Source organism: Haplochromis burtoni, unplaced genomic scaffold, assembly GCF_018398535.1.
Source record: "Haplochromis burtoni strain Fernald_Lab_line unplaced genomic scaffold, NCSU_Asbu1 Contig_177, whole genome shotgun sequence".
In the NCBI taxonomy this organism is placed as follows: domain Eukaryota; kingdom Metazoa; phylum Chordata; class Actinopteri; order Cichliformes; family Cichlidae; genus Haplochromis; species Haplochromis burtoni.
In genome coordinates this window covers 1,261,695-1,283,480 of record NW_024582538.1, presented here as the reverse complement: position 1 = coordinate 1,283,480, position 21,786 = coordinate 1,261,695, and the positions used below count along the sequence as shown (strand labels likewise).

Sequence of the window (21,786 nt, the reverse complement as noted above, 5' to 3'; positions counted from 1 at the left end):
AGCACCATCGGGTTCCCTGCTTTGTAGACCAGAGATCAGATTGTGTGCAGCTTCGATGTTTCGTTTGGATTTTCTTTTTAAATAATCTTATAAAAACAAGACAAAACAACCTGATTATTGCACATTTGGGAACATAAATCTTCTGGATAGCGACCAAAGGCATCCATTAAGTTATACACTGCACATTATAATGAGGCTAGGAAGGGGTCCTCTGGCCTGTATTAGGAAAACTAATTCATGGAAAAGACAATAAATGACAGGAAATAGCTGCTGACTTACACTCTGACTGATCGATTGCAGACTGTTGGTTTAAGATGGAAATAATTCATATTTCCCAGCAACTATGCTTTAATGTGTCATTTATATTTAAAATAGACGGGAAACATGGAAGGATAAATGAACTGACCTATCAGCCTTGAGACCTCATAGGCACAAGGGCCAAAGCAAATATCGAGAACAAGTTACTCAATGGGACCAAATAACAAGAGACACACAACAGTCAGGAGACGCTAAAAGAGACACATGAAGTGAAAAACTAAAAATGATGATAACAAATATCTGAACAACTTCTTTAATTCCACGAGTGTATCAGGACAGCACGAGATTCACCGATATGATCCAACACAAAATTATTTACATTCAAGACGACAATGACAAATGAGCACCTCGGTTTTATCTGTGTTCCCTTTTTCCTCTCTCTGCTTGGTTATGACACGTGCTTTGTGTAAGTCCACAAATATGTTTAGTTCAGATAAGACTGACAATGGCAGGGTTAAAACAGGCCACCAGACAGAAAGCACAGCTATTCGCTAATCTCCAGGGACTGCAGGGATACACATAACTCGTGTGGATTGAGATCCTGGACTATAACTGGGATTTACAGTCACTTGGCAATTTCATGGATACAGTTATTTGAGGAGGGATTTAAGATCTCAGTTCTCTGTGGGAATAAAGTGGAATTGGTCTCCTGTGAAAATATTACGCATTATACAAAGATCCATCAAAGAATTTTCAAAGGAAACAGGAAGAAATGAATACATAAACACCGTGAAGCACAGTCTCTGTGGTGACACAGATATATACACTTCATGTACACACACACACATATATATGTATATGTATATGTATATATGTATATATATATATATATATATATATAATATGTAAGCTGATAAATAAACATATGGAAACTGGCGGGCACACCCTGAGAGGAAATATATGCCTGCATTTACACCAATCAGCCAAAACATTAAAATAACCTGCTTAGTGAAATGACCTCTTTGGAGAAAGGGTGTCAAACATAAGGCCTGGGGGCCAGAATCTTCCTGACACAGACACCAATCTGGTCTACTGGATAATGTGAAAGAGGGCGTAGTCTCGACGTTTAACTCTATTTTGGTATATTTAACAGCTTTTTCTGCTGATAAGGACCGCCCCCCTGCATTCATGCTACACTAAAGTATTAACAATTAGAAAAAAAACAGAATTTTTGTTTGCCCCCATTTTTTTTACTCTTAAATATGTACTCTTAAAACATTTCTTGTTTGTTTGTTTTATAATGGGTCCACATTAAAAACAATAATGATAAAATAATTTTAAAAATGTGAATTAACAACAATGTTCTGTTTTATAATTACAGGACAGTCAAGGAAATGAGGTACCAGAACTTTTTCTGTAATTTTACACAATTATTTCTTACAATTTAACCCCAAAGTCATCCTGATAAAATTAGTTCATGTCTTATGGCAACATTTTTTTTAATCAAGCAGAAAAACTGAGACAAAATTTTGAAATTGCACTTTTTTCTTATATTAAGATATCACAGGCATTAAATGTGTAGATAAACCTAAGCCACTTGAAATCAAAGTGGGCTATATGTGCCCCCTCAATGTAAAACAAATTTGGCATCCCAGCTTTGGAGGCATGGATGCAGGTTCACTGAGTCTGTGGAAAACTTTGTGTTCTGTGGAATGGACGTATTGCCTGTGGACGGGGCTTCCTCGTGCCTTCGTGCAGATCCTCAGTCAGAATGGGTAAAGTTTGGAGGCCAAGTCAACAAATCTGACTTTACGTCCAGTTTTTGCAGTGCGTATTGTGCACTGTCCAGCTGGAAGAGGCTGCTTCGCTAATAAGGTGGAAGAAACATTATTTAGATGGTCTCTGAATATCAGCGTAACATCCAGATGAATGGCAGCACCTAAGGCTTCGCAGCAGGTTTTTGCATTGCAAGAGATGATCGGAACTCTTCGGTTCATCTTGTTTTTAATGTTATAGCTGATTGGTAATGTATATGCAGATGCACTCAAATGAATACAGTCACACCAAAGTAACTTCACTAGAATAGTCCCCACATTATAAGCCTAAAGGAAATATGAGACAATATGTGAAAACAGAGACGCGCAGACTCGGACAGCTTGTGTACATGAGTGGAACAAAGTGTCCTGGCAGTCAGACCTAGTCGAGGTACTCCAGCTCCAGAAGGGTAAACTGAGTTCATGTGACACTGCAGCGCATTATTGCTCGCTCTCCTTGAGCTGATCCAAGTTATTTAGTTGATGCGCTGAATAAGTCCCAGCGTCCTTAAATGTGATCGTCTGGAAACTGGCGGGCACACCCTGAGAGGAAATAGGCAATTTTTACACTGGCATTTGAAGCAAAGACACACTGCAGATTTTCAAAGGCTTCCTGTTAATCAGGTGATTGATTCTGGCATCAGTGTAATTTAGTACATTTGCAAAATAAGACTGAAAAGGCAAACTTTAAAAATAACACGGAGATAAAAGAATTGTGCTGTTAAGGCTGTAATATTAGCATTTGCAGAATAAAGTGATTTGTTTTCACCACTTGAGGTAAATTTGAGGTAATTTAAACAAAAATTGTTAAATTATTTAATACAGTATGCACAAAAAAAACTATAAACATACATTTTAAAAATAGAAACTTTAATCAATTAAAGTAATACGAGAAGTAAATAAGGCTATGCTTGCATAATAAAAAGCCAGGAAACCCTGCTCAAGTAGAACTCAAAGCAAGCAAGAACAAATAGGGGTTTTTTAGTCATTAGGTAAATCATATGTGAAAAGGTCAGTTGTTGCACCGATTATGAAGGCCCTGTCACCTCTGCTCTTTTAGCCTGGATCTAGGAGAATAGGGCTGCAAAAGTTATGTGCAGTTACTTCATCAGTAATGAAAAATGAACTGGTACTCAGTGACTTTCTTTACATAAATGTAATTAAGAAGCTGTTACATAAAAATGGCACGGAGTCAGGAATCATGCATGACATGTGTGACAAAGGCTGTGTGAAAAGGTAGATAGGAAACTTTTATTTTATTTTCTTGTGCATTTAAAGCACAATAGAAACACAGCTGATCCAAAACACAAGGAGCAAGCCAAGAGGACAAGAACAACTTTGTGGAATCAGGCCAGATCAGCACGTCTAATAAGTATTGTAATCAAACTGCTTCTTCCTCTTGGTGGAAGTCTGAATGAATGAGATAAAAGAGCAGGTCAACGGGTTTTCCATAAACTGGCTGCAGGTTAGGTCAACCAGGTTTGTAAATCCATGCAGTAACAACAACAGGATATTTTCACAAAGGCATACAGAGAGTCATTTCCCATCACCATCAGTGATCGCCACAACAAACAGCCTCAGTCCACGCACACAGACCAGCTCCACAGAGCTGATCTACATCACTTTATTTTATTTAGAAATGCTGACTGCATTGATATCACATTCTGCAGCCGACTGCAACTAGTGTTGACTAAATGGCTGCCCAGAGCTTGATGGTTGTGCACATTCACCATCCCTTTGATGACAGGGCAATTGTCCAGACGACTGATTGGATCTTTCTGCAAACAGTTGCAGTCTGACTTGGACTGACTGCAATCACTCTTAGAGACATTGTTGAAATTTTGCAAAAAAAACCTGCTAATTTATAAATGCAGACAGACTTGTGACATTTTGCCATCAGTCTGAATGAGTCTTTGACCAATGACCATAGCTCAAAGGGACCCGACTCAATTGGCTGCCTGCAAATGTAATCGTTAAATGTGAATTTCTACCTATACACATAATTTGGGTTCAAATAGACACTTTAAATGTTCACTGATGACACCAGTACATAACTATAGACCGTAAGCAACTTTTACCGTATTTTCTTTCAGGAAGAATAAATTATCAGCATGGCAGATGCCTCATCTGTTAAATAACTGAGGTCAGTCAGTGTTGTGTATTATTTACCTGCAGGCTGTGATAGCTGCAGGGAGCCAGGCCATTGGATGTGCCACAGTCACGTCTCACCTCTGAGCACAGACTGAGCTGCATGGGGGAGGAAAGTGAGGGGTGAGCTGCACGAAGTGTTACCACGCAAGGGTTAGACACCTTAAAGAGACAAAGAAGTCAAAGTTAAATTGTGAGAAAAATACAGATGCATGTTTGTGCATAAATATGATGGTGAGCGCTGCTGTGTCACACGCACCGTTTGCGAGGCCGGGCTGTGCTGGGATGAATGCATAGAGGGCAAGGAGGTGTTATAAGACAGCAAGCAGGGCTGCTGACGCCTGTCCACGGATGCTGAGGAGTGAGGCCACAGGCCAGATGCTGATGTAGACGGAGACTTTGTGTTCCTGCCCAGGCTGTTTGACTTACTTTCCCTCCGTTGGTATTCTATCGGAGATTGAAGAGCTGCAGCAGACAGGAAGATATGTTGCATTATTCAGACAGACCAAACTCTTAAATCAACAGTCGTATAGAAGAAAGACTGAGCTCCGGTACCATTAAGGAAGTTCCTCTGAGTCTCTAATATCTGGACCACATCACTGTGCCAAGCCTGCTGTATATCCGGAGATGATGCCTGCATGATGAAGCGCGTCACACTGCCGTCAGTGCCTCGAGAAGTCAGGACCAGACAGCAGGGATCTTCTTCAGAGTGCTCCTCCACACCAAGGCAGCTTACCTGCAAAACACAACATGCTCATTTTGAACATTAACAAAAGCACTCAACACTCAGCACTCAAATATAATCTCACCTTGATGCTGTTTTTAAAGGTGTACCCCGGCAAAGGGAAACCCTTTTTCTTATCAATTGGCTCACTGAAGATGACCAGCTGCTCAAACAGGAAGACCCGCCTCTCCCTCGCTTTGGACAGGAAGCCACTTTCCTGCTCGCTGACGGAGAAGGTATCCTGCTGGAGCAGCTTCCCTTGAGCCGTGATTTTCCCCTGAGCAGTACATATATCATATACCATTGTCAAAGAACACAAGTCATCCCGGATATGCGTCTTATTTTTTAAGAACACATTAAAAAACGGCGGATCTTACCTCAAAACCTTGGAGCCTTCCCACATTCATCATATCATTACATCGTTTTGGCACAAAACACATAACCTCCACTGCTCTCTGAGTCAGATGGATAGCAGTGAAAACATAATTTTAGTGTGCGATTGAAATGATAAAGCATTTTATTGGAGTTTCCATTTCATAATGAGCTCGTACCTGCAGCTCCTCCACATCCTTCCCAGCTTTGCTGTAATACTTCAAGAAGTCCTGAAGGTGCCAGTCAATAAGAGATTTATTTTAATTTTCATAAAATAAACTGAAACAACTTGAATAGAAAACTGTAACATAAAGTAAGGAAATAAGGACTTATAATGGTTCAGTATAATAAAAACCTCCTTGTGACTAGGATCAAAATCAGTGGCTGAATTTAATTTTTCATATTTGGCAACCGGTTGCAAAAAACTGGGTGACAGCTGTTTGCAACCAGTTGCCGAACTTCTTGCATTCACTTTGCACAGGTCACCTGGATTGAAGGAAACTGTCTCAAAATAATCTTAATCTCCCTCTGCAACCACTCTCAGACAGATTGGAGAAGGTTTTTAAATAGCTGCCCTCTAATTTATAAAAGCAAATGGATTTTCAATAAGTTGCAATCAGCATGAGCCTGAGTACAACTCGTTCGCAAGACATCTTTCTGCAATAGAGAACGTGACTCAACTGGTTACCGGCTAGTTGTATGCAAGGTTGCTGAGAGCCTACTCACAATTTTCAGTTGTGAACGTTTTAATTTAAGTAAATTAACCCTTTTACTATTTAATATTTTGATCATTTTGATGTTTCCTGAATCAAACGAATGACAGATTATTTTAATATTAACATGTAGCAGGTGCCATGCAAGTGAATAGGTCATCTTTTTAAGTAGCAAACCTTCAACAGTAGCTGATACTTCATGATCCTCTGAACAGGTTTGATAAGCAGGTCATTGAGCTGCAGCCTGTGACCCAGCTGTTGTCTGAGATCCTGTCAGAAGACAAAAATGGAACGAAATGTGAAAAACAAGGGTTTTTTAGGCTGAAAAAGTCATCTCTGGGGACAGAGACCATTGGGCTCTCACCTCAAAGTATGTCTCGATGTATTCAGAGACAATGTGCTCGGACTTGGGTTTGTTCTGACAGTAAACCACATACATGTGAAGACGCCGCTCCTGGAAGTGGAAGAGGGATAATGGAAATTATTACAAATAAGTGTGGAGCAATGAGCAGGGTAAGAATTACACCTTAGTGTCCAAAGCTGAATTAGACATGCTGCAGAAACTTAAAGAAATAAAGATGTTTGGATCGAAAATCAAATCAAAATTATGAGTTTATTCTGTTTATATTCCTGCTGTAGCACAGCGATACGGATGCTCGACTGTAAAGTGCCAATAATCGTTTTCCACACCCTTCCAGTTTCTCCACATTTTGATGTTTTACATCAAAACACAAAATAAAAGTTGCTTTCTTTGTGTTTAATGTTGCCGTTTGCAATGATGATCATCAAATCTTCTGAAGTTTAGAGTAAAAACAACAAAAAAATTTAATAGAGCTCAGAGAGGTGTAGATTCAGCTCCTTTTTACAAACAGCAGGGTCTCAGTGGAAGCGTCTTCGACACTGATTGCTGCCTGTTATTTACCAGCTGCACCTGCAGTCAGCTGATCTACAAAAAGAAAACACATCTGCACAGCAGCAGGCCGAGGCATTACATCACTGGGGACTGTGATGACTAAATGTTCAGACTGAGAAAAAAAAAGGACACTAGTCTCTCACTGATCTTTAGGCTCACATGTTTGATGAAGAGCCGGGCCAGGCTGTCTGGATCACCCACACATTTCTCCAGCTCTCCCAGGAAATAACTGTGTGACACGAAGCACAGAAGGTCAGGCAAAAGCAGCCAACCAGCCAAACACACACACACGTACTCAGAGGCAGGAAACAAACAGCAGCAGGGGGTATGACACATGCTTAACAGCTATGAAACATGAGAAGTTTAGGGGGAAAACTTGTTAAACATAAGAGATGTTCATATTCAGAGGAACTCAGGGGGGAGACATTCTGACTCACTCCTTATGCCAGTCATAGATCTGGTGGATATTTCCAAACACAATCCTGTCCTTTCCTCTCAAGTCCTCAGGAACGCCCTGATTACCCATGGTGGCCATGTAACCCTGTATAAACACAAACATGTATCTAAGTTGCTTATTTCTATACGGGAAATAAACTCCTTTGCTTTTGGTACAAATTAAGCAATGTCAGGTGTTTCTTATATAAATACTAATAAGTAGATCATTTGAGGTGAGGCATACCTGCACTATAAGTCCAAGATCTTCAACATATAGCCTTTCTGTCTCTATCAGCTCTGTTAGCACGTATCTGAAAGACAAACATTAAAAAACATGATGATGATCTCAGGGCTCTGTGCGAAATATCAATCATAGTTAGTCACAGTTCTCTCAGCATAAAGGCATGAAACAAGGGCAAACACATAGCCTTTATCTATAAAAGGGAAAAATGATAAAAGAGCAAGGGGATCATTCCACAATTTGGGGGAAATAATTGAAATCGGACAATTGCCCGTGGTTTTCAAAGGGGCTTTTGGGACTGCCAGGAGCAGCTGGTCCATGGACCTCAGCAATCCTGAGGAGATAAAGAAGTTAGAGAAGTTACAGTATTTGGTATAATGCTTTAGACTTACATGCTCTTCTCTAAAGCAATGTTTCTCTCTTCTTCACTGTCCACTGTACCAGAACACTGGCTGGTTGAGTCATCGGTTACAGTACAGCTGTCCTCCCGTTGCAGAGTGTTGATGCTTTGACTCTAAAACACAAAAGGAAAACATTACATCTTTTGGCATTTCTGTAACATACAGTATTACATTCAATCAGAGAGGTCAGTTGGTTAAAGAGCTCTGGATGACTGTGAAATAAAGAGTAGAAAAGTAACTCTAGGTACTTTTATTCAAGTAGTATTGTAGATACAGCAGTATTTTAATCTGTATGCTAGTTAAAAATTCTGTTACTTCTTCCCCCACTGCAACACAGTGCTGTGGAGCAATCCATTCACACACACTAAAATCATTAGGCTTCATGCACGGCACATCCAGTTAGTAATCGCCGCGGGAAACACATCAGTGGGGCAATTTTGAGTAACCTGAGAATAATAAGCACATTTTCTGTGCTGCTGAGGAGAGTGTTGGGCAGACAGCAAGGTTAATAATGAGCAGTTTGTCAAGTCATATACTGTAACTGAGAGCCTGCTAACTGAAAAAGGCACAGAAAGCTGTTAAGTAACAAACATCACTCTTCACCTAAAAGCACTGTAATCTAATGTGAATTTAACTGGAATCCTCATTTTTATCTTTTGCCTCAGTGAACAAGAGCCTATTGCAGAATCAGAACATGTTGTCAAGTAGATCAAATGTACATTTTCTATTTGGAGAATGATTCAAATGTGTGGAGCTCAACTGGTTTGCAGGGATGCTCTGTTCTGCAATGACTTGCTGTTGTGCTGTCAGATAACTGGTGATGCTCTGAGATCAGGGAGCAGCTCAGCGGCTTCTCCAGCAAACAGTTTAATTTTCTAATTTATTCAAATTACTGAAAGAAAAAGCAGCAAGTACAAGTAGCACATGTACAAAGCACTACTACTTTAGACAATGTATTACACAACATCCCAACTTTCCATAGTATCCTGGCCCGATTCACCTGACAGTGTCCAGACTTTTTGCGTGCAAACAAATTTATGGAGCTGCTCATACATGCTGGTGATTAGTGGTTGTTACTCGTCTCTGCGCCAGGCTAACTGCCTTTTGGATGTTTGTTATACTGACCATACAAACCATGTATCCAATATATTTTCCAAACTATTAAACTACTCTTTTAAAGGGACAGTAAGACTGTTTATAGTAACCCAGGCAGCAGCAGAGTAAACAGTTAATAACTGAAAATAAATATGAAGCTACAGGTATCTAAGCAATGACATTTTTCTGCAGGGCCATGAGTTAAAAAAAGGCTAAAAGTGAGAGCAATCATTTATTAAGAAAAACAATGTGCTTTATGAGTTAAAGGATTAATTTAATCATTTAAAAATTCCTCTTATCACCTTTGCAAAGCTTACAAAACTTTACTCTGTCATCTTTGGAGAACTGTCCAACATCCACAGACCTGTTTCTCACCTTGCCTTTGAGGCTCTTCTTCTAATTTTGGCATGCACTCCGCCCTCAACCCTAACCCTGTTAAAGGCTGTTTTCTTTACTTAATTACTTCCAGATGCGATCAACGAAAGCCCACAGGATTCAATCTACTCCACTCCCTCTCAAAGATTACTCAGTACAGTGTAGGGTTTCTGAGAAATATTGTCGGTGCTTTTATATATTTATTTGTGTGTGAGCGTGCACATGAAAAATGCAGCAAAATTGAGTCATAATGCACAAAGGTCAGGTGGTGTATATGAATAGGAGTGCTTTTATATGGGCAGGATGTAGATGGAGACATGTGCAGTGTAAGTGTAATTATGCTTTAAGTTATTCATTATCTGCTACAAGCTCTGCATTACATTATCAGAAGATTTAATAACAAGAGACACTCCATGGAAAATCTGTGGGAAAGTGCAGAGGACTTTACTGTTTTTTGTGTTTTTAAAATATATTCTTAACCAACAAATTGCCCAATTAATTGTTTAATTCACAAATCAAACATTTGCCTTAAAATCTGTCTAATAAAATGTTTTTTATGGCCCAGAAGAGGCAGCAGAGTTTCTATTGATTTGATTTTGCATGATAGAGCTTTAAACTGAATCCATCCATGGCAAGTCAGATTGTGTTCACAGACAATGTTTTCTAGAAGTGTTCCTGACCCATGCAGTAATTTCCATGACAGAATCATGCCTATCTTTCATATAGTAAACACAATTCTGATTTGTCCCGTGACCCTTTGATGATATTATGGACTGTAGACGATGACATATTTCATCTCTTTACAATAAGTCTTTACAATTTTACATTGAGGAACATTATTCTGAAATTTTTCCACACTTTTTTGCAAATTGGTGACCCACTGCGTCTTTAAGATACTATTTTTATACCCAGCTATGTTACAGGTCTGTTGATGCTTAATCTAGGTAGTTTTTTTTTTGTTTGCTTGTTTTTTCTTTTGATTGTCAAATTGCAGTCCGAGAGTCAAAATACTTTAATTAGTAACATACACAGAGGAAAAAAAATAAACGAAGGGCTCTTGGAGTGTGCATATGAGTGTGTGTTTCTCAAGAATCTTTCATCTGATCTTCTTAACACTTGGCAGGTGTACTCCTGTTGTTCAGTTCTCATATTCTGGCTAAAAGCTGTTTTCTGTTAGGCTTTCTCAACAGTCTGACACACAGCCTGAGAGCAGGAAAGAGAGGCACATGCAGAGTCTCTAACAGAGGAGAACCATTACTTTAAGAACTTACATTTTAATCAGAGAGCTAACATAAGATAAATCTGAATGATACTCTATAGAGCTATGTCTAGCCCCCCACTACAGACTGGTGGCATGTCAAGGGTGTATTCCAGCTTTTAATTGAATTTCAATTCAACTTTTGTATAGTGCCAAATCACAACAACAGTTGCTTCAAGGCATTGCATGTTGTAAGGTAAACACCCTACAGCAATACAAAGAAATAAGAGAAAACCCCAACAATCATATGACCCCCTATGAGCAAGCACTTTGGCGACAGTGGGAAGGAAAAACTCCCTTTTAACAGGAAGAAACCTCCGGCAGAACCAGGCTGAGAAAGGGGCAGCCATCTGATGCAACTGGTTGGCGTGAGTAAATGATGACAGGACAAAGACATGCTGTGGAAAAGGGCCAGAGATTAATAATAACCAAAAAAAAATAGATGAAGAGAGGTGTATAAACATAGTGAGTGAAAAAGGTGACTGAAGAAGACTCAATGCATCATGGGAATCCCCCAGCAGCCTAGACCTATTGCAGCGTAACTAAAGAAGGATTCAGGGTCACCGGATTCAGCCCTAACTATATACTTTATTAAAAAGAAAAATTTTAAGCCTAATCTTAAAAGTAGAGAGTGTGTCTATCTCCTGAATCCAAACTGGAAGCCGGTTCCACAGAAGAGAGGCCCGAAAACTGAAGGCTCTGCCTCCCATTCTGCTTTTAAATTATTTAGGAGCCACAAGTAAACCTGCAGTCTGAAGGAGATATCCTGGTCAGAAATGACTCCAAGATTCCCCACAATGTTGCTGGAGGCCAGGGTAATGCCATCCTGAGTAAGTATCTGAGTAGAAACAGCATTTCTAGGATTTTCAGGGCCGAGTACAATAACCTCAGTTTTATCTGAATTTAGAAGCAGAACATTTGAGGCCATCCAGGTCTTTATGTCTTTAAGACATAGGTGTCAAACTCTGACCCGTGGGCCAAATTTGGCCCGCAGCCTAATTACATTTGGCCCGCGAAGCCATACCAAATTACTATTAGAGCTGGCCTACTGGTATTATACAGCTAATATATATATTGTTTAGTATTAAGCTTTGCTTGTTCCATATTCAGTTTTTCAGCAAAACGTGTTTGAGTCCATAAGAAAAGATTCATTCTTATATCTGGAGTATTAAATATATTTCAATAAATATTAACGTTAGCCCGCGACTTTGTTTCAGTTTTGAATTTTGGCTCACTGTGTATTTGAGTTTGACACCCCTGCTTTAAGACATTTCTGCAGTTTAACTAATTGGTGTGTGTCATCTGCGTAGCAGTGAAAATGTATGCTATGCCTTCTGATGATACTGCCTAAGGGAAGCATGTATAATGTAAACAGAACTGGTCCTAGCACTGAACCCTGTGGAACTCCGTAATTAACGTCAGTGTATGAAGAGGACTCTCCATTTACATGAACAAATTGGAATCTGTTAGATAGATATGATACAAACAACTGCAGTGCAGTAACCGTAATACCTACAGCATCTTCTGAGAGCTAACGGGGCTAAGCTACCTGCAAAATAAACTGCAAAGAGGCTACATTTATTACAAGTATCATTATTACTAAAGGACACCGAGGAGTAACTAAACATCTGACACACAGAAGGAAGGTGCAAGAGGGCCATGCAGCTACCAAGTTGGCTACAAGCTAAGTTAGCGAATCCCTTAAGAAATAGTGAGTGAATACTGTGAATATAATTAGCAGCAACAGAGAGTGTGCTGTAGACTGTAAATGAGTAATTCAAACTTGTTGTGACAATTAAACAAGACTATTTTTTAAATTGCATTGTCACATTATTTTAGTAAGGACTCGTTAACAACAAAAATGTAAAAATGTATATATATTTTACACCAGATACCTTTCCTGTTGCAATCCCCAAGGAAAATAAGAGTTTATGTCTACTTCCAGGGTCTTTTGCTTGTTCTGCAAATACATAAACCACTACAATATAGAGCCACCATGTTAAAGAAATGAGCTCATTGTTTTTTATGTATGAAAGATTCAAAAATATTGACTGATACTTCCGATTTTTAAATCACCAAATATGGGTTGGAATACAAAGCTCTTCATGCACACATGTATGTTTGTGTGTGAATTCAATTATACCTCTAATGTAGTCATCATTTAATGTGTTATGTTGTGGATCAATGTTCAGTCCTTAACTGCCCACAAGTGACACAGATCATTTAGATGACGATGATGGGCTGATAACTCGTGGAATAATAAATGAATTAGTATTGTCATGTTTTGGCATTCCTGCTGTGCTTACTGTGTGAGTTATTTCCTGTTTTATTTTGTTATCCTTGGTTACGACCTCTCAGTTGTACTTCCAACCTTTGTTCTGTTTTTTTCTGGACAACCTGCATTCAATTAGTCAGTCAGTCCCCTGAGAATATATGCCATCAGCTGTCCACGTTTCACTTACCAGACTGACTTGTCTGGATAATAGTCAAGCTTTTGTGCGCATGTTTGTTCCTAGATTTCTCAGTGTATCACTTTTGGGATTTTTTTCCTTTTTTCTGCCCATTTCAGGATTTGTTTTCTTGGATTTTGAGTTTTCCCTGTGTCTTGTGTGTCCTATGTTTGGGTCTTGCTTCTTCTGAGAACCATCATAACTACCCTTTCAAGTATTTATTGCACAAATACACAACAAAATTGTTAGTTGTTTTTTTCTTCATGTGCATCAATGTACCAGGTTGTATTCACAGCATGCAAAAGAAACATTTACTGCCTGTGTCTGATATGGATGAATTTTAAAAGTGTGCTTCTAGCAGAGTTACTTTTATGACTTCTATGAGACCTATTTATGGTGTTTAACTGCTGAGAAAGAAAGAGGCTTTAAATCAGTTGCATTTATGGGTGTGTAAAGACAGGTTAGGCGTAACATCATTACTAGACTCTGTGCGTTTCTGCCTTGCAGGAGGTCCGATAAGTAGCTCGGAGAAGCTGGATGTAAAGGAGAATGAACTGCTGGATTCAACAGGCCATCTTTCCACTCCTGGCAACAAAAATAAACTGTAATTAGGAATAAATATATCATTATACTAATATAGCATATCTCAGTACCGTAAATGAGTTTATATGTCTGTCTTAAATACTAACTGTGTCTCCAGAGGTGAGGATGGTGTAGTTATTGTGCACTTCCATAGGCCTTTGCTGAGTTTCAGTGTGGGAAAGGATCAACATTGGTTGCCTCCCATCTGACCCAAACATCTGCTTCTCGCCTTTCCCCGCTCCACTTCTGGCATCAGAGCTCAGCTTGCGGACGGGATTGGTAAGCCATTTCTTCAGAGTGGTGACAGGGTGCCGTGAGCCTCCAGACGAGGAGTGCGAGCAGGGACTGGAGCCGCCTGAGGCCTGGTGAGGCACAGAGCCCACTGAGGGAGTGATACTGCCATCACTGCCTGCCACAGAGTACGACTCTGCTGCAAAAGGAGCAAGAAAGAAGGGGGGGAAGAGAACATGAATAAAGTCCAGGAGCTAATTGCAGGGTATATCCTCATAGGTCAAATGTTGCAGACAGAATTCTGCACAAAAATGTTCAATTTCCTGTCTTTATCCCACACTGTAACTTCAGTAGCTGCAGCTACTGTACCTACGGGCACTAAATGATTTTAAATACCAGAGCTGGTCTGTTCTCACAAGGAAAGGCTAAATAAATTCAACTGGAAATGTTATAGTAAAAGTTGACTTGCGTGCATTTGTTGTGCAAATTCACAGGAAAATGTAGTTAAAGCAATACTTTTGTAAAATAATAATCGTTTTTTTAAAAGATCTCTCCTATTTTAACATTCTTTTACTCAACACTATATAATTTGATTTATTTTGTTATGCATTAAAGGAAATACAAACCCAGCACCAGAAAACAGTTGGAGCACTGTGTAAAATGTCAAATAAAAGTAAGCTGCCAAACCATGGATACTATCAGAAGCTTTTCATGGTCTTGCTCTCTTCTGTTTCATGTTTTCCAAGCAGAATTTCAAATTTTGATTTGTCTGACCACAGAACATTTTCCACCTTGTAGCCTCAGGCAATTTTAAGCGAACTTCGGCCCAGAAAAGCCAGCAATGTTCCTGGATCATATTCACATGTGACTTCTTCTTTGCATCACAGAGCTTTAATCTGCATTTGTGGATGGCACGGTGATTTGTGGAAGTGTTCCTGAGCCCATGCAGTGATTTCCATGACAGAATCATGCCTGTTTTTAAAGCAGTGCTGCCCAAGAACAAAATACACAACATCCAATACTGATTTTCTGCCTTGTCTCTTGCACACAAAGATTTCTCCAAACCCTCTGAATCTTTTAATGATATTACGTACTGTTTACAGTTTACATTGAGGAGCATTTTGAAATTGTTCATCCATTTGTAGATGCAGTTTTTTGCTGATTGGTGAATCTCTGCCCATCTTTTTTTTTATTTTATTTTTTTATAAATGACATCAGAAACAGCAGTATGCGACATTACGTCGATGGCAGAGCTTCAGTTCATCTTCTTTTTCTTTTTTTTTTTTTTTTTATTTAAAAAATGAACGGGACGACAGATGGAAAATAGGACAGGGGGAATGAATGAGAGAAAGAGGGGGAGAGAAAGAAAGAAAACCAAAGGGGAGAAGAGACGGTGAGAGGGGGGGGGGGGGGGGGGGCGGGAGGGGGGGGAAAATAAACAACTCCTGGGTCACCTGTATGGAGAAAAAAACAAACAAACAGAGGAGACAGCAAACAACAAAGAGCAACATAATAATAGAAAAACAAAGCACCATCACAATAAACTAGCTAGTCATAGATATCAATAGTTACTAAATAATAAACGATATTGTGCAGCACGCAAGATAGACAGCGCACAGTGTGCTTTGAGGCAGCAGCCAAGAAAGCTTTAGTCCGCGTCTGTGAATACCCATGTGTACACCTGTGTGCATACCTGTGTGGATCAGCATGCTTGCATTCCAAAGGTTTCTCCATGTAATGATCTGCTAGGGAGTGTGGGGGGGCCACAGCCCCGTCCTCCAGGGTGTGAAGCGGGTATGGAGGAGATCAAAACTCCAGACATCCAGAGGCCCCCAGAACACAAGAGACCATGGAAGACCAACAGAGGGGCAGCCGCGCCACTGTTCCAGTAAGAGCTGAGGAGAGTCCCAGATGAGATCTCTGCCCATCTTTACTTCCGAGGAACTCTGCCTCTCTAAGATGCTCTTGTTACACCCAGTCCCAAAACTGATCTGTTGCCAGTTGTTGTGAGCTGTTTGAGGACCACTAACTTTTCCAGCCTTTTGTTGCTCCTGTCCCAACTTCTTTAAGATGCGCTGCTTCCATCAAATTCGAAAAAATGTTTAACTGTGAATAAAATATCCACTTATGAGATTTACAAATGATTGCATTTTTTTTCTCAAATTTGGGGAATTGGGGATGTAGTAGTGTAGTAGTATTCACATCATTTAGTTAAAAAAGTAGGTATAAAAAGTTAAAGTTGGCATTATGAAGCAAATGAACTTGTTTATATATCGTGTTATATTATTTATTGTTAGTTAAATATTTTCATGGAAAACTAATGTTTTAGCTTGTCATTGTAGAGCATTTTCTTAAAAAAAATAATAATAAAAAAATTAAGTGGCTAGTGGCTCACTAGAGAGTAAAAGCAAGATGCCAGTACGTTATCAGTTTAATATGCTTACCACAGTTAAATGCAGGATACAGCATTTTCCTCTGAAATGTGCAACTATGTCAGAACTCTTCTGGTAAATATAGCTAGTGACCCCCAGATATATATCATGTTCATAGGATCAAACCTTTCTGATAACACAAATTAAAGCATTTTAAAATAGTCACAACTGAGATCATCATGTTTGCACTGAATGTTCTCAGTCAGCAGCTCAGCCTGGACCAGTACCAGAGATGACACCGTTTAACGCCACAGCTGGATCTTGTTTCCAGCTTTAAGTCTCTCCACTGTGGAAACTGGTATCAAATCGTGAACCACACGGTTTTAATCAAGAGCTGCAACCTTAAAATTTCACTCTGTTTTGCTGATCATAGCAAAATGAAATCTTTCAGGAGCCCCATTTTGTCATTTTGGACTCTTCCCAGAAGCCACTCTTCCCTGTCAGCACATTTATGTAAGCTGTAATCATAATAACAAGCTTTCTAGAAGCCAGTGGAAAACTGGGTCAGCCATTTGCCAAAACTGCCTGATGCAGCCATTAAACAAGACACCATACTGACAATAAAATACTAAATCATGTGGGATTTTTTTTCCTGTTCCATTTTAACTCCTTTTATTTTAAAAAAGACTGGAAAAAAACTGTTCCCTGTGTACAAAAACAGACAAATATTAAATGCACTATTCATGATATTTGCACGATTAGTGATACCCACTGATGCTTTCAGCCGGCATGAAGATATCCTACAAAACAAAACAATACATTTAATGGAGGCTGTATTCAAGTAAGATTATATACTAAAACAATTGTCTGCTGCTTTATTCGTGCAGTGAATAACACAAGCCGATTTCTGTAATGGGATGATTTAGACAGAGGGGAGGTGTTTGTGTCTGTTTAGAGTTTGGGATTGTTGACACGTTCAGAGATGAACTTGTCAACAGCTTGCTTATATTCTAAATGAACATGCTGACCAAAAATAATGGAAGAGTCTGGAAATGTAAAAGAAATAACGGTGAACCCAAAACAAGATGAATTTAGAGGATGAAGAACACAGAAAATATATGCATTAGAAGGTGAGAACAAGAAGTAAAACAGCTAGAAGACATTATCCAGTACTAACAATTAGGTTTATAACGTTCTTCTCTTTATGTTAAAAACAAACAAACAAACTGTGGAACAGCGGTAAGCAAGCAAGTTCAGGGTTCAAATCTGACTGACGCTTGCATATTTTCACTGTGCCTTCATGGGTTGGATGCTTTTCTGTGTCCCTTTCTCATCAGTACTGTCACAGATGTCGACCCTGTCCGGGTGTACCATGCATGTTGCCCACTGTCAGCTGGAAACTACTAAGATGACAAGTTAGGATAACGAATGCATATATTAGTTCCCTGGACCACAGCAGAGTCACATCACTGGTGAGTGCTACAGCCAAAATCACGCACAGTATAAAATGATGTTTTTTTCAGTTAATTTTTTTTGTTTTCAAAGCAGATGTTTCAATCAGTTAAGTGACTGCAGCATCTTTATCAGCATCTCAACAACTATGTGATCCAAATAAGTACAGAACAAATTCAAACGAGTCACTACAAACAACCCCGAGCAGAGACTGCCATCTGGTCTCCTTTTTTTTTTAAATAAAAAAAAAAAAACCAACTATCAAGGTCATTCATGAATGCTGTCAACCACCCCAACATCTGTTAAAATGAGGTATGTATAAATCACTGCTCGTTTTTCTGCAAATACACTAACATTTACCCTGAAATGACTCTTAGTATTCATAGTGGCTTCTCTGACACCCAGATCAGCGCTGAGCTGAGCAACTCAGCCGGTCATGTTTGTTTAAAATTGTTATGTAAGGTGTCATTTTCCAACAGAGCAACAGCTGGACCACCATCAGGACTTAAGGGAGTGTTTGAAGTGCATGCAAGGATGCATGCTGCTAATGCATCCACGCATTCAGACATTACAGACATAAGATTTTTATTTTAAATACATAGTTTTATATTCAGTTTAAAACCTGTTGATTTAAACTGTAACATTAGCAACTATTTTCAGGTGGTTTCACAACATAAATGCTCAACAACATACAGATCCATGGATAGATGAGAGTTTGGAAGAGGATAATTTTCTCTGCATCCATGCCCAGATGGAAGGAGATGACAGTAAATGAGACCAAAACATTAAGGAGGGGTCACTCACTCCAACAGTAATCCTTTCTGGTGCACTGATCTCTGCCAGCATATTTTACTACAGTATGGAGTTTGATATGTGAGGGCAGAAACTGACTCACTGAACTGGAGTAGACCATCTGGGTAGTTGTGGATTATTTCTAAAGCTTCTAGTGAGTCAGCAAATCTTACCCCAGTTGGAATCACATCCAGAGTCATTCATAGTCAGTTATCAAGGAAAAGGAGGCCTCTTGACCTTTTTTGAGCATTTAACTTGCTACTTTGATATTTTTCCACTTTAAAGAAGTGTAGGTCCTCCCATTCTCTAGTTTTATAGTTAGTCTCCTGACCAGTGTCAGCACTGACCACATTTCCTTGATGTGTGCACAGAAAGAATAACTGAATAACTTTTGCAACTGAGTGTTCAAATAACTCACTTAAATATTTTGAATTAGTACTATGTCTGGCTCACAGTGAGTGACAGCAATCGTACCGAATTATTATCTAATTCTAATTTTCTAATGCTTTAAAAATTATGTTAAACATTTTGCAACATAACTGAACGCTTAATTACAGTTAAAGTTACAGTTAACATCATAAAGTATTATCCATCCAGGAAATTAAATTGATTGTATAATTTGATAGAAAATCTCTCTTAATAATCAGATGCCAACATGCGCTTTCATTTATTTAATTTATTTCAGTGTTTTCATCTCATTAAGCATCATGTGAGGGAGCTGATTATTCATCTGTGCGTCACATTATCTTCCTGCTGATGGAAGAAATGATGATCACTGCAGTCTTAGTTTATACTTCTTCTGTCATTAAAAATACAAATCAAGCAAGGTGTATGTTTTCTGTGTACACCCACAGAAGTATATATCCAGTGCAATACACAGAGAGGAATATGTCTGTTTATATGCCAATGAGTGTTTTTACTCCTTAGCCACAAAGACGACTTATCATGTAGGCATGAAGTTATAATTATTCCAGTAAAATAGATTTAAACAGGATCTGATCGAGACCTACCTGTGCACAAAATAGACACCTGTTTAGACATGAGCCGCAACTTAAAGCCCTGTTTATTTAATTCATAAAGACCTCATAGTACCATATTATACAAACTGATCACTTTGCTCTCAGACTGCTGGTTTACTTGTGGTTCCTAGAGTTTCTAAAAGTTGATGGGAGCCGGAGCCTTCAGCGATCAGGGCCCTCTCCTGTGGAACAAGCTCCCAGTTTGGATTCAGGAAACAGACATCCAGGAAACAGGATCAGGTGACCATAGGCCATCCTTTAGTTATCCTGCTCTTATAGGCTCAGACTGCTGCAGGTCCTCTTAGCACTTCTTCTCCACTCACCATTTTCCCTCCCTATGTGTTAATACACCACAGCAGCGAGTCACTACATGCATTTTTTCCCCCACAAGGTTTGTTTTGTCCTGTCTCCCTCTGCTCTCTCTCTCTCTGCTGTTTTCTTTCCTGTCACCCCTCCAACCAACCACAGCAAACAGCTGCCCCTCCCTGAGTCTGCCAGAAGTCTCTTAAAAGGGAGATGTTCCTTCCCACTGTCACTTGCTCATAAAGGGTGGTCTGATTGTTGGTAACACTGTAGGGTCTTTGCCTTACAGTAAAAAGCACCTCATGGATTGCTACAAAATAAACTTGAATTGAACTGAATTTTGAATTACATTAATTTTACATGAGTGTAAATGAATTCTGTGTGGGAAGTTCACTACAATATCAAACCATGAAAGATCCACAGTGGAACAAAACAGTGTGTCAGCAGCACGTACACAACTTCCTGCATAAAGTCTTACAGCAAGATATTAACTTATTGTACACATGAAGTGCAATAAGTGATGATTTAAGACACAGACTGTGGGTTCCCCTCAGTGCTTGGATTACCTAAGAATAAAGAATAACTTTGAACTAACCCGCTTTTACTCATACTGGTTACTTACACACACTGTTCCTGCTAACGTCTATTGCTAAATACACGAGCTACACAGCGTACGCCATCTTGCCTCATTGTAGGTAAGGTTAAGGACAGAGTTTAGAGTGAAAAGATAAAAAGTAAGCATCACATTGACCATTGAGCACATACCAGAAGCACACATTATTGTTTGCATCGTGTAGCTAATGGTTCCCAACAAACACCGTGTTTCCTGTTCCATGGTTTTAGGGCATTGTTTGTGTAAAATATGCACTATAAATAAAACTGTTTTGTCTTAGAGAAGACTGAAACCTTCCCTTGCTGCAGGTACTGTTTAACTTTATGCTGTGATGTAAATCTGGTTAAAATCAGACATTTAGTTCAGCAGGAAACATACCATTACCCAAAAAAGTGTAAGATGGCTAAGTGAGTGTGTAAACTCCTGTATATGGAGGTGATCTGTGAAACTAGACACTTTCATGCTTGTTACTCATCGGGTTTACTTCTACACATGCTGGCAAGGATGATGTCACACACACTGGCTAATTGGCTATTAATCAAGGCAGTTTCTGCGCCACAGTGAAAGAATGTCTGGTGACACACCGAAAACTGTAGATTTCCAAGCAAGTTACCCAAAAATACTTTAACTGGAAGTGTTTCTCTGTCTTTGTAAATAGCACTTGGACATTGTGCCAAATGAAATGAGCAATCAGTGAGTAGGATCACAGAGTGAAGGAGAAGAAGGAGGTCTTGTAAAATAAAGGAGAAATCTCCATACCAAACAAGAGAAACACTATAAAATGAGAAGAAGAAAAAATACTGAATAAATAAAAGGCATGAGCAAAAAGATGTTAAAAAGCAGTTAGTGTTTTAGTGTCATCTAAGACTGATCCACAAATAGAAAACAGATATTTTTAGAAATGTCTAGAGGGGGGTGGCGGGGGAGGCGGGGGGGGTGGTGGCGGAGGCGGGGGAGCTGCTGCTGGAATTGTTGACGTTGGTCCGTTTGACACTGGGAGAGGGGTAAGAAAAACAGTTCAGGCTGACCCGCTGTTATCAGCTCGGTTTTCTCCAACTAATAATTCTGAGCTAATGTTAAACTTACGTGTGCCGTTCATCGGAAGCGGCGGGGGCGGAGGAGGCGGTGGAGGTGGAACAGGTGTGCCCGCCGTAAGTGCAACATGGTTTGGACTGATGGCTACACCGTTTCCGCCGATCACGGCGCCCGGCGAGCCCTCCGTAGC

General features: G+C 39.5%; 1 protein-coding gene across 2 annotated transcripts in view; it reads right to left on the bottom strand.

The window, feature by feature from the left end:
* Positions 1 to 1,611: 1,611 nt before the first annotated feature.
* The window catches only part of LOC102314429 (rho guanine nucleotide exchange factor 25), a 23,096-nt gene continuing 2,921 nt past the window's right edge, over positions 1,612 to 21,786 (bottom strand). Inside the window, exons 2-16 of one of the 2 annotated variants that reach the window (XM_005943969.3) lie at positions 13,887 to 14,209; positions 13,678 to 13,782; positions 8,011 to 8,132; positions 7,622 to 7,688; positions 7,380 to 7,483; positions 7,102 to 7,171; positions 6,394 to 6,483; positions 6,207 to 6,299; positions 5,496 to 5,546; positions 5,322 to 5,399; positions 5,030 to 5,221; positions 4,776 to 4,956; positions 4,480 to 4,685; positions 4,242 to 4,382; positions 1,612 to 2,615 (exon numbers count right to left, since the gene is read on the bottom strand). In XM_005943969.3, the coding sequence (XP_005944031.1) occupies positions 2,514 to 2,615; positions 4,242 to 4,382; positions 4,480 to 4,685; positions 4,776 to 4,956; positions 5,030 to 5,221; positions 5,322 to 5,399; positions 5,496 to 5,546; positions 6,207 to 6,299; positions 6,394 to 6,483; positions 7,102 to 7,171; positions 7,380 to 7,483; positions 7,622 to 7,688; positions 8,011 to 8,132; positions 13,678 to 13,782; positions 13,887 to 14,209 (1,925 nt within the window). In that variant the 3' untranslated portion in view covers positions 1,612 to 2,513. The remainder of the gene's footprint in view (positions 2,616 to 4,241; positions 4,383 to 4,479; positions 4,686 to 4,775; positions 4,957 to 5,029; positions 5,222 to 5,321; positions 5,400 to 5,495; positions 5,547 to 6,206; positions 6,300 to 6,393; positions 6,484 to 7,101; positions 7,172 to 7,379; positions 7,484 to 7,621; positions 7,689 to 8,010; positions 8,133 to 13,677; positions 13,783 to 13,886; positions 14,210 to 21,786) is intronic. The other variant, XM_005943970.3, reaches the window with a different exon arrangement.